Source organism: Trachemys scripta, chromosome 10 (genome assembly GCF_013100865.1).
Source record: "Trachemys scripta elegans isolate TJP31775 chromosome 10, CAS_Tse_1.0, whole genome shotgun sequence".
In the NCBI taxonomy this organism is placed as follows: Eukaryota; Metazoa; Chordata; order Testudines; family Emydidae; genus Trachemys; species Trachemys scripta.
Genome location: NC_048307.1, coordinates 55,570,181 through 55,582,820, shown reverse-complemented (window position 1 = coordinate 55,582,820; position 12,640 = coordinate 55,570,181). Strand labels below are relative to the sequence as shown.

At 41.4% G+C, this 12,640-nt stretch overlaps 1 protein-coding gene across 8 annotated transcripts in view; it reads left to right on the top strand.

Annotated features, from left to right (window-relative positions):
• Nucleotides 1-12,640, top strand: part of FAN1 (FANCD2 and FANCI associated nuclease 1) — a 44,646-nt gene that overhangs the window by 13,634 nt on the left and 18,372 nt on the right. For all 8 annotated transcript variants that reach the window (XM_034784156.1, XM_034784149.1, XM_034784155.1 and 5 more), the window contains 4 exons: nucleotides 2,933-3,073; nucleotides 3,628-3,823; nucleotides 11,627-11,860; nucleotides 12,487-12,618. In XM_034784156.1, the coding sequence (XP_034640047.1) occupies nucleotides 2,933-3,073; nucleotides 3,628-3,823; nucleotides 11,627-11,860; nucleotides 12,487-12,618 (703 nt within the window). The remainder of the gene's footprint in view (nucleotides 1-2,932; nucleotides 3,074-3,627; nucleotides 3,824-11,626; nucleotides 11,861-12,486; nucleotides 12,619-12,640) is intronic.

The window sequence follows — 12,640 nt, the reverse complement described above, 5'->3', positions numbered from 1 at the left end:
TTTTTGTGTAATTTTTGCATATCTTTCATCTTAGTGAGAAATAAATTAATTTCCTGTTCTGATGTTCCTATATAATCACACTGCTGCACTGTTAGATTCTGCCAACACATATGAGTAACTTTACATGTGCGAGTAGTTCTAATGTGGGACTGCTTGTATGAAGAGTTACTTACCCTTTTAGTAAGTGTTTGTTAGCATCAAGTTCTAAAAATGTAAGATCCTTGGAGCAGGGACCTGGTCCTATGTTTGCAAAACACCTTGTACACCTACGGCATATAAATGGATAGTCATTGATCGTATTTCCTTTTGTTTGAGTCTTTCACATAGCAACAGAGGAGAGAACTTTTGTTAAATAGGAAAATTTTATCGTAAAACGAGAAAAAATGTCACAGTGCAAGCAGGTGCTATACCTGAAGCTACTTCTGTTTTTTTTTTTAAATGATTAGATTTCAAATTGATTATATCTTTCAAGGGCAGGTTAATGCCAGCATTATGTGGTTTACCTTTCATTCTTCAATATCTGTAGACCAGTGTTTCCCAAACTTGGGACGCCGCTTGTGTAGGGAAAGCCCCTGGTGGGCCGGGCCGGTTTGTTTGCTTGTCACGTCCACAGGTCTGGCCGATCGTGATTCCCAGTGGCTACGGTTCGCTGCTCCAGGCCAATCGGAGCGGCAGGAAGCGGCGTGGGCTGAGGGATGTACTGGCCGCCACTTCCAGCAGCTCCCATTGGCCTGGAGCAGCGAACCGCGGCCAGTGGGAGTCGCGATCGGCCGGACTGCGGACACGGCAGGTAAACAAACGGGCCCGGCCCACCAGGGGCTTTCCCTACACAAGCAGCGTCCCAAGTTTGGGAAACGCTGTAGACAATAAGGAGCTATTTGGATAAATGTGATTTTTTTTTTTCCTATTTTTCAGCTAAAGCAAAGATCCAAATGCAAAATGTCATAGCTAGAGATGTCAGATGGATTTATGACACTTCTTGGAAGACTTTTGTTCTGTGCAAGAGTAAACGGATTGAAATAAGATGTATTTTTACTGGTGACAGATCTGGCTTTGATGTTTTTTGTGCTGAAAGAAAAGCAAACCCTATTTGCTTTGACCAGCCATCTGAAAATTTGAAATATAAGAATTGTTTCTCAGTAGTAAATTGTAAACCTACTTGAAGATACATTACAAAATTTTTCAAGTGTGTATGGAACTTGCACATTAAGCCAAAAATAGGATATTCCTTCTGTAAAGTCTGATCCAAAAAACCTATTGAAGTCAACAGGAATGTTTCCGTTGACTTCATTGGGTTTTGGCTAAGATTATAGTGCTAATCCTATACACTAGCATCATCTTGGTTAAAAAAGTGATTAGAAAACTAGATCAGGCTTGGACAGCCAGAATGAGGCACAGTATAGCCAGAAGTGTGGTTCTACTCTGAAGTGTCTGTAAAATGGCACATTCTTACTCAAAAGACTTAGTCCAGGGGTAGGCAACCTTTGGCACACGTGCCGAAGGCGACACACAAGCTGATTTTCAGTGGCACTCCCGCTGCCTGGGTCCTGGCCACTGGTCTGTGGGGGGTTCTGCATTTTAATTTAATTTTAAATGAAGCTTCTTAAACATTTTAAAAACCTTATTTACTTTACATACAACAATAGTTTAGTTATATATTATAGACTTATAGAAAGAGACCTTCTAAAAACGTTAAAATGTATTACTGGCACGCGAAACCTTAAATTAGAGTGAATAAATGAAGACTCGGCACACCACTTCTGAAAGGTTGCCGACCCCTGACTTAGTCCCTGGGTGTATTTGGAGTCATCTCCGTTTAAGTTAGTGGCGGTGGTGCAGGTGATGCCCTGAGTTAACTCTGAGGGAAAAACTTGTCTCTAAAACAATACTCTATTCTTGTTAGTTGCCCCAGGGTCTGAGTATGTGCAAGGTTTGGTTAATTTCCAGCATCAATTAAATTCTATTTACCCTTGTGCCACACAATCAAAGATAGTCTCATCTGTATAATCCCGTTTAAACCATTGGGATTTCATGAGTCCAACTGAGGGCATAATTCGCTTGCAAAAGAGCTGCACAGGTGTAATTGACATAATTTGGCCTCTAAAATGCTGGTGTTGATACATAAGAAGGAAAGAAACAAGTTTGACTTTCTGATTCCAAGTAGAATTTAGCAGAGTTAGCAGTTAAAATATCTTTTTACTGATCTGATCAGATTAGCTTTGACCTAGAATCATTGAGTTGCTAACATATGACCTTAAAATGGCCTCTTTTCAGAGCAAAATTGCAATTTAAGTTGAGATCTATTAAATATGTATGGCTTAATCAGTGTCTGTGTTTGGCAAAAATAAGGACCTGAAGACCCCATTCAGAGGCAGATCAGATAGTGCTGTGACTGTGGTATAAATACATCAATCTGCAACTACTGATCAGCAAAAAATCAAAAATATACATATTGTTGCCAAAGCACAAAGGTACATTGAAAATCCTCTGTGTACTTCTTTTCTTCAGAACAAGAGACTGTCATTCAGTCTAACATTACTTAATCAGTTTTGCTCGTTTGAAGAGAGAGAATGTAAGCATCTGGGCTATTTAAGTTTGAATAGTGAAGTTGCCATTAAATTTTTTTTTTTTTTTTTTTTCCAAAATCATTGTGAGGTTAGCACTGCATGTACACAATATATTTTTAACAATCATTCCATCAGTTTTGCAAGCCCATATACAAAGCTCTGTGCTTGGCATGTTATTTCAAAGGCTAAAATCCGATATTTTTACAAGTTGATTCAGTAAAATATCTTAAAGCTGCCTGTCTTCTTTTAATAGACAAGATGTATCAGAGTGATATTTTTGTAGGTATATGTATATAATGCGATTTTTTTTTTTTTTACGCTTTAATTATTTTTTTTCTCTTTCCCCATTTAAATACAAACTACAGCTGGTGGACAGAAGTTATATGTAAGACTTTTTCAACGCAAGCTGAATTGGATAAAAATTAACAAAATAGAATATGCAGAGATCAGTGCAGATTTGTTGCCAGTAATTGGAGAATTGGTTGAAGCAGGCTTTCTGCAAACAGGTATGGGAAATGACTGCATGTTGTTAGAATTAAATTCCCTTTTCTTGCTGCTGCCGCCAGTCTGTGTCTTGGGGTGGCCAATTAAGGGAGTCAAGTTGAGGACTATTAGTTGAGCAATTCAGGCAGATTGGCAGCTTGCTCCATTAAGTTAATAATAGAAGTTAGTGCAGATCAGTTGAAGAGGGAGAGATCGGCAAGGTTTTTTTTTTGGGACAGAACAGACTAGATTTCAGTCATTAGGACGAGAAGATAAAAATTAATTTGTTTGCCTGGACTGTCAGTTTGATTCAGATTTAACTGAACCAGATTTCTGTACACTTGTGTTTTGTTTTGAAATTGCCATGGAATTTTCCTGATCGTTAAGCTTCTGTTAATTATTAATCTTCATAATAAATTAAGTAAATTTCAAACTATATTTGGAAAGTTAGTTTAAGTTACTAGTCCATAGATATTTCATATGTAGATAGGACTTTCTACTATCCAGAAACTCTCTGTACTTTAAAGTATCATATGTAATATTGTGAATGCATAAGTATTTTTCTTTGTACCTGCAGAATCTGAATTACAAAACCTTTCTGAGGGGCTGGACTTGCTTTCTGCTCCTGAGCTAAAAACATTAGCAAAAACCTTTCACCTGAAAAACCCAAATGGTCAGAAACAGCAGCTGGTGGAGGACTTTCTCAGACTGTCAAAACAACGTTCGATCTTCAGCAGGGATCAGGCTGGTATTGGGGCAGTGATTTTGAAAAGGTACCATTTGGGCTTTTTATGTAAAATCCAGTAGTTAATTCTGTAGATGAATATAAATTATTTTTGAGAAGACCATGAGTTTTAGATACATTTTGGAAATGAAAAACATTTTTTATGCATTGTGAATTAAAGCATAAAGAAGTGTAGTAGCTAACATCTGAAAAGCATTAAGGTTTTAGTCATAATTTTATTAACAGTGCTATAACATGAGTCAAATACAAAATTAAAAGAGCAACCAGAGAAAGGTATTTAGTGCTTCAACCTTTTTCTTCTCTTTAGACTTGAGCTTGGATGGCTGTGCTTTAGTTTTGACAAAACCTCAATCTCTTGAGTTTTGCATTTCAAAGGACAAAGCCCCATAGTATGGAGTTTTCCAAGTTTCCCCAGGTCACTTATGACATTATTTTAGCTTAATTTGTTTTCCCTTTGTAAATAATTCTTGCTGTGTTTGTGGGACTACATGAAAGTAATAAAATAAGGCTTCTGCAAACTGTGGCTCAGCAGCACAAATCTGAATACGTTTACTGGGCCTAATCCTTCACCTCTTACTGCTGGAACTGCATCAGTGAGATTCCTTGTGTAAGGAAAATACAGTGTGGTCGGTTATAAGAGTATGTTGTTAGCCATCCACTAGCATTGCCCCAAATATGTATTGGAGCAAGCAGCAAAAAACAGCTCCCCCAAGTTGTCTAAAATATGGTGAGACGCATGAAGCAAAACATAGTGCAGAATACAGGTAGATGCACAAAATCAACAAATGCTGAGTCTGGGGGAGGGACTTTTCCTGGACCCTGCTTATAAATGATAAGGCCAGAGTCACCTGTTTTCATTTGCTGGTCTGGCTAGAGTGGGGGTGGGTGGGTGGGTGGTGAGTAGTAACCACTTTCCTTAAGATGACAGGCCTTGTGGCTTGGGGTGGGGTAGTAGTAGCTTTTTTTGGCAGTCTTAAGAAAGAAGATGCCAGGGAAGACCACCTGCTTACTCCAGCCGATTGCCTCTCAGGCCACCTGCCCTGAAACTGTTCTCTGTCACTAGTCATCCATTATCGTGTCCCTTTCTTTTGTTTTCTTCCCCCTCGTCCCCACCTCCATGTCTCTCCTTTCCCTGAGTTTGGATCATTTTTGAGAGCAAAACCTTTGGGATGGGAGTAGCAACTCTGATTTGGCTCCCTTTATCCAACCTTTCAGGGGTTAGGTTCAGTTTTAAGGTTTTGGTCTGGTCCCATCTCTACCTTTGCTACTACACAAGGTGAAGATGGTCAGTAGAGAGATGGAGGAGGTTATATTGTGGAATGTCACTTTGTAAGATTTCCCATGCTGCTGACATTCTTCAGTCCTGTTCCCAGAGATCCTTGCTCCTCTGGCAGAAGCAGAAGTCTGTTTTAAATTTTGTGCTTTGGACAGATGTTCACATCAAAATAGTGTAATGTCCGTCCCACCAATAAAGTTTCTTTCACGTTACCTAAACATCCCTTGGTATTTGTGATGGTTCTTGGGGTGCCCAGGACTGTGAGTCACCCTGGTACACCCTGCCTTTAGTGAGAGGGGGACTTGCTGCTGCTTAACTAGGTTTCAGCTCCCTGATGCCATCAGCCTGTTAATCTCCTCTGGGCTATGCCAGGCTTTACTTTGCCTAGCAGGTTAACAATAGGTGCACTCCAGTCCCCAAACCCCTTTGAAGTGTTCCCCTGTAGTGTCCTGCCCTTAACCACAGAACATTCACAGAAATGCAAAGTCTGCTGTTTCCAGAGAAACAATATACACACCAGGCTGAATGATTCAACTCAGGATCAGCTCCTTGTATAATACCAGAGCACTGGAATATATTTATAGTGAAAATAATGATAAGCTTATCAAAGATTTGAGATTTAAAAAAAAGTGAGTACAGATAATGGAAAGAAAAGGATTACATATAAAAGAAAATCATAACACGATTTCTATACACTAAACAGGATAATCACCTGTCTAAAGAAGTTATCATACTTATCTTTTGCAGTGTTTCAACCAAGCCTAGTTGAGATCCTGTTTTCATGAATGTAGCTATATAGAAGCAGATTCAATCATTGTTGGCACTTTACAATATGACATTTGCTGTTCCCCTTCCTGTTAAATATATTTTAATGGTAGCAAAGAATAGCTAGCGTTTGGCTCAGGCAACATTTCACTACATTTAGCCTGGAGAATAGATGAAAGTGCCATGACCCGAGGTATGGCACTTCATGTCAGTTAAAACATTGGCTACTGCGACTGAGTTTGCTAATAAAATAGCTTTGTCTTCAGGAGCTGCAGTTGTTTGTCAAGTGTAACCCAGTTTTAAAATACTGCCGTTTGAAAATATTTCCCTCCCATGAGATTTCAGTTTCACTCTTTGATATTAGTTATTTGAACTACATTATAATTTTGAGGAGAGAACTTTCTTGGTTGACATTTGCATACTTACTTGATTTAGGAATATGGAATCCAATAAATACAAAGAGAGGCTAAAAAAATTACTTGTATTATCAACTGAAATATTCTCAGTGATTTGGATATGCTGGTCCTATTTTACTTTAAAGAAATGTCTTAACACCTTATATTAAATCCCAATATAATGGAATGTAATAAAACAGAGGAAGAATTTATTGCCCTCAGTACGCAGTTTGCTGTTCTACTGCTGTTTCTGGTTAGGCTGTATCTTGCAATGTTTCTAGTCTACCTAATGTGGATATCAGTTGTTGCATGATTTTTTTTTTTTTTAAAGCTTTCAAGTAATTGAAGATCAACATTTTGTCTTAAAATTTGCCAAATATTATTTGAAAATTTCACTAGATCCTTATTACCTGTCATTTTCATCTTTTTAAATTCACCATTGTTGATGAGAACTTAAAATAATACCACCCAAAACCACACAAAATAGACACAGTACTTTGTCCGATCCTAGTAATTTTACTGTGATTCTCCAGAGCTAACAAACAAAAAGAGCGCATCAACCTGTCCTCTGCTCTCTACACTGAACACCAATTGACTGGCCAAGTAATGTTGCATTGAGTTCAAGATCTGAGTCCTTCTCAGGTGCTTAATGATGTAGGCTCAGGATACCACTAAGGGCATGGCTACACTTGCAGTTGTAGAGCGCCGGGAGTTAAACCAGCCTTTGGAGACCACAGCAGGGAAAACGCTGCCAAGGGTTTACACTCTCAGCTGGAAGCGCACTGGTGTGGCCACATTAGCAGCTCTTGCAAAGCCACAAAGAGCAGTGCATTGTGATAGCTATCCCAGCATGCAAATGGCTGCAACATGCTTTTCAAATGCAGGGGGTGGGGTGGAGTGTGTATGTGGAGAGAGAGAGAGAGTGGGTTTTTGGGGGGCTGAGAGCATGTCAGCATGCTGTCTTGTAAGTTCAGACAGCAACAGACCTCCCCCCCGCCCCTCTCTCTCTCTCTCACTCAAAGCAAGCAGCATTCCTCAGTAATGGTTCCTTTGTCTCGGAGCAAATAAGCAGCCAGCTGTCAGAAACGGAGCTTTGAAAGGGCATATCTGCATTCCTACAGTGACTTCAAAACAATGACAAGAGTGGCCACTTGACTTAAGGGGATTATGGGACGTTTCCGGAGGTCAGTCAGAACGTAGTAATGCAACACCTCGTTCACAGTGGCGCTGCGGCGCTCCAGCAGGGACACAGCAAACGTTATTCTACTCGCCGAGGTGGAGTACCAGCAGCACTGTAGCCGCGGACTCAGAGCGCTCTACGTGCCTTGCCAGTGTGGACAGGTAGTGAGCTAGTGCACCTGAGGCTCCTTTATTGCGCTGTAATTTGCAAGTGTAGCCAAGCCTTGGTATAAGGACCTGGGTCAACGACCCCACTATTCTGGCACAATGAAATTATCTGCCTCAAGGGCATAAAATTTGTCTCTGGAGGAGGCATCGTTATTTGGGGGCTGGTCCAAAACTGTGGATGAACACCTGCAAGATCAGAGAACCACCTCAAATGTCATCACTTTCTGTTTTTTTGGACTACCTTCACTAATATAAACACACAGCACAGCCTTAATAAAAGTGTATTTAGAACATGCAATCTTCCTCCTAAGAATATCATGTAATAGATGCTAGTCGTGTTGCTTAATGCGGTACTGCAGGCAGTTTGCTTATTATAGTGATGATATCAGAAACTGAACAGAATGAATTGAGAAGCACAAATTAACCAACAGTTATTAACAAATGTATTAATTGACTCTAACAAGGTCTAGAGATTAAGAGCAGGGGACTAGTGATTGGGAGACCTTGAATCTGTTCCCAGCTCTGCCATAGACTTAATATGGGAGCTGAGGTAAATTGCTTTACTTCGGAGCCCTGATTTCTCATCTGACAAGACATATGGTCCTAGTACCTAAGAAAATCGGTGAAGCAGAGCTGTGAGAATATGAATCTTCAGCAATGTAGTTGGAAGTCAAAAAGATGAAGCTATCAACGCCAAGTTGCAAAATAGCCATATTAGGGCTGTAGTAACTTGATTTTGCCAAATTTAAGGGGCCAACCTCTGAAAGGCCTCCTGGTGAAGAAAAAAAATCCTGTAAGGCAACCCTGCCTAAGGGAGAATTACTTCAGTGACGAGGAAGTCACCATGGGAAGGGGTTACTTCTTTGTAGTGGATATTACTAGTATATCACAAGATCCAATGTTCGCTTGGTCTCAAAAAACATGGGGTGGGGTGGGCAGAATCTACACTGGCCAAACAATAAAGGGCAAAGATAGGCCCTGATAGTGCAAACATTTATGCATGTGAGCAGTGCCATTGAACTCAATAGAACTGCTTATGTGATTGGCAGGACTGAGCCTGTGTTCAGAAATGGTATTTTGAAGCTTGCAAGAGGTAATCACGAACAAGGCGGGGGAGTGTAAAAATATAACAATAAAATTACTAAAATAAGAACTTGAAAGAATCTTTAAGAGTTGCACTGCAATAAATTTTTGGAAACCTTCAGGAGTAACGAATTGTGGAAACAGCATTGTTATTGTGTAATTGTGGCTGATAGCTAAAGAAATTCTGTTACAGTAACACTTGTGAGCTGGGTAGGATCTGTTAGCATCTATTTTAAAAGAATCCGTATATAAATTTATTTTAAACAAGTTTATTTGTGCCTTCTAGACTTGCTCTCATTACTGGGAAAATCTATAGAATCTCTTTCCGGAAGCCTTGAATCCTGAGAGACCGACACCTTTAAATAAAGACAAGAAATGCTCTAGATTTTTGTTGTCGTCTTGCTGTTTCCATTATAGTTCCAGTATTTACATGTGTCTGTGCCTTCCTTTTCTTGATTTTCATATTATTAAGAGAGAAGGCTAAAGCTTCTATATTGTTGGGGGATGGTTTTTCCCCTTAAATTTCCTTACTTCTAAAATACCCTTTGTAATTCCCTCCTTCTCTTCTCTCTCTCCCAATGCCCCTTTTAACATGTTAAGTGATATAGTAGGTCTTTGTCCTTTGTATGCTTTTCTTGTCTAAATATTTTTTGGGTGCTAGGTGTAAAACTATTGAAGTAAGTGGCAGTTTATGACATAGGTTTGATCCTGCAGGTGAGTAGTCCTATTGAATTCAGACGTCTCATGTAAAGGCTTCAGGATTTTGCCTCTGGTACAGACCTGTACTAGAATGTTGCTTACTACAAAAGACTCCTAACCTTACTTTAGTCGTACATGAAACTGCTACCTTTAAGTTCCATGGATCTGTCTTAAAGCACTTTTTCTTGCATGTACATTACTGTACAAGTTTACTCACCTAAGATTGGACTGTCACCACCATTTATACTTCCCCTTTGATTCAGTATGAGATCTTTTCTACTTCTCCACAGGACCAGAGTGCAGATTTAAAATAATAGCACCTTTAGGATTATGGAGTAACTACCATTTCCATAATTGTTTAAATACTCACATACAGGGAAGAATATGATGGTCTAGCATAGGGGTCGGCAACCTCTGGCACGCGGCTTGCCAGGGTAAGCACCCTGGCAGGCCAGGCCAGTTTGTTTACCTGCCACATCGGCAGGTTTGGGCGATTGCAGCTCCCACTGGCCGCGGTTTGCTGTCCCAGGCCAATGGGGGCGGCAGGAAGCTGCGGCCAGCACATCCCTTGCCCGCGCCACTTCCCGCAGCCCCCATTGGCCTGAGACAGTGAACTGCGGGCAGTGGGAGCCGCAGTCGGCCGAACCTGCCGACACGGCAGGTAAACAAAGTGGCCTGGCCCGCCAGGGTGCTTACCCTGGCGAGCCGCATGCCAGAGGTTGCCGACCCGTGGTCTAGCAGATAGATATGTATTTAGACAATTGTTTAAATTTTTTTTATTTGGATTTTTCATCTGTAAACTGTATTCAAGAGTGTATGCAGCAAGTACCATTGTATTGAAAAGAAAAATCAGTGAAATTCACAGTAATGGCCAGACTTCCATCCTTTGACTACCTTTTGTATATGTAGAATATACAAGATCGTATACTGTTCAAGGTCCTGTAATCGAAGAATTATCTACTACAGCAGGGATGGGGAACCTTTTTTCTATCAGGGGCCATTGACCCACAGGGATGGGGCAGGGGGTTAGGATGCGGGAGGGGGGGTTAGGGCTGCGGGTGTGGGCTCCAGGGTGGGGCTGGGGATGAGGGGTTTGGGATGCAGGAAGGGGCTCAGGGCTGAGGGTTGGGGTGCAGGAGGAGGTTCGGGATGCGGGCTCCGGGAGGGAATTTGGGTGCGGGAGGGGATTCTGACCTGGTGGTAGGGGTTCCGGGTGTGGGCTCTGCCTGGGCGGCGCTTACCTCAGGTGGCTCCCAGTCAGTGGTGCAGCGGGGCTAAGGCAGGTTCCCTGCCTGCCCTGGCTCCACGCCGCTCCCAGAAGCGGCTGGCATGTCTGGCCCCTACGCGGAGGGGCCAGTGGGCTCTGTGCGCTGCCCGCAGGCACTGCCCCTGCAGCTCCCATTGGTCACAGTTCCTGGCCAATGGGAGCTGCGGAGCTCGTGCTGGGGGCGGGGGCAGCGCGTGGAGCTTCCCTGATCGTCCCTGCTCCTAGGGGCCGCTAGGACATGCCGGTCGCCTCTGGGAACTGCGTGGAGCCGACCAGATTTTTAATGGCCTGGCAACCCTGCCTTCAGCCCCGAGGGGGGGCGCCGAGGCTCGGGGCTTCCAGCCTGCAGCACGGAGACTTGCCATGGGCTGGATGAAATGAAGCAGCAGCAGGCTGGATTTGGCCTGCCCCTGCACTATATTTCAGCAAAAATCGCACATTATTGTGGGGACTGCATTTTAAATTTGATGCTGAATTTCCAGATTCTTGTCCGCTTCAATGAAAACCTGTAATGAGGGTTTAAATATAAAATTTGAACGTAGGTTCAATAATGATAATAATAATGCTTTGCACTTCTTCTAAATCTTCCATATGAAAATCTCAAAGCATTTGGTAAACGTTAATGAATTAAGTCTTGCAAATCCTCAGAGAAGTGAAAGGATGTAGTTTCAAAAATGGCCTCTGATTTTCAGTGCCTTCCATTTTGAGTGTTCCACTTTAGGACCTGATTTTTGTTGACTTGTCCAAAGTTACACAGCAAGTCGTTGCCAGAGAGATAATCTTACTTTTTGTAGAGTATATATGTAGTCAAGTTATTCCACTTCACTTACTGAAATGTTATATTTGCTATGTATTAAGTACCTATATCTGGCTTTTCATTAGAGACCACGTATACTATGTAGTTTCTCAAGCTCCTTCATACGGTAGGGAAAATCAAGCTGTATAATAATTGGTTTGGAAGCAAATTACATCTGGATAAACATTTTGCTTGGCTTCTAGGGCTAAGGACCTTTCTGGGAAGTCTGTCAGGGTCTGTAAAGGCCCCCGAGCAGTATTTTCTCGAGTTTTACTGCTGTTCTCACTCACCGATTCAGTGGAGGATGAGGAAGCAGCTAGTGGTGGCCAAGGCCAGCTTTCCACCTTGCTTATGGTAAACATGGGTCGTACGGTGTTTCCCAGTTACACAGTAAATAGGAAAACAGCAATCTTCCAGGACAGAGAAGATCTCATCAGGTAGGAGGAACTTTGGCTAGCTGGAAACTGATTTATGGAGGCAGCATGTGAAATGCAGCAATGACAGCCATGTGTTTATTTCTAGATAAGCACTATTATTGCCTATACCATGTCATCTTATCTGTGCTATTGCCATAAATTGTAGGGCAAATAGAAGACCAGAGGAAAACACACAACAGTATATTTGTGGTTCGTTAATATAGAGTCTACTAAGAACCCTCCCAAAATTTGTAATGCTTAGTAACCTTACATTCTAAACCAGAGTAGCTTACCTCATTGCTTCATGGTCATCTACTGATGAAAGCTGCACATTAAATTGCAATGCCTGCTGTTGGAATGAATTCCTAGAGCAATGAGAAGATGATACAAGTGTTTTATACTAGAGAAAACATTTTAAACGTAATGCACCCTGACGTATACTCCATTCACTTCAGAATACTCCAGGAATCAAGTTGGCCTTGAGGGTTTTTTGTTTTGTTTTTGTTTTTTTAAATGCCTTGGGAGATGAGGGTGGGAGGGAAATCAGATAACATTGTATAAAGGGAATGAGTTATTTTTAACTGTAAACTCTCTTTGCACCTGGTATTTATTTTTGTATTTGTGGTTTGGGTGTTTTTGTTTGTTAGATATGCAACAGCTGCTCATTTGTCAAATGATGTAGCCACTGCAATGGCTAATGGGAACTGGACAGAAGCTAAATATCTCTATATGTGTGCAAAAGAAACCTGGCATGAACTGAAAAATCATCCTTCTTTGAGGTACTAAAGCAGAAATGCACGT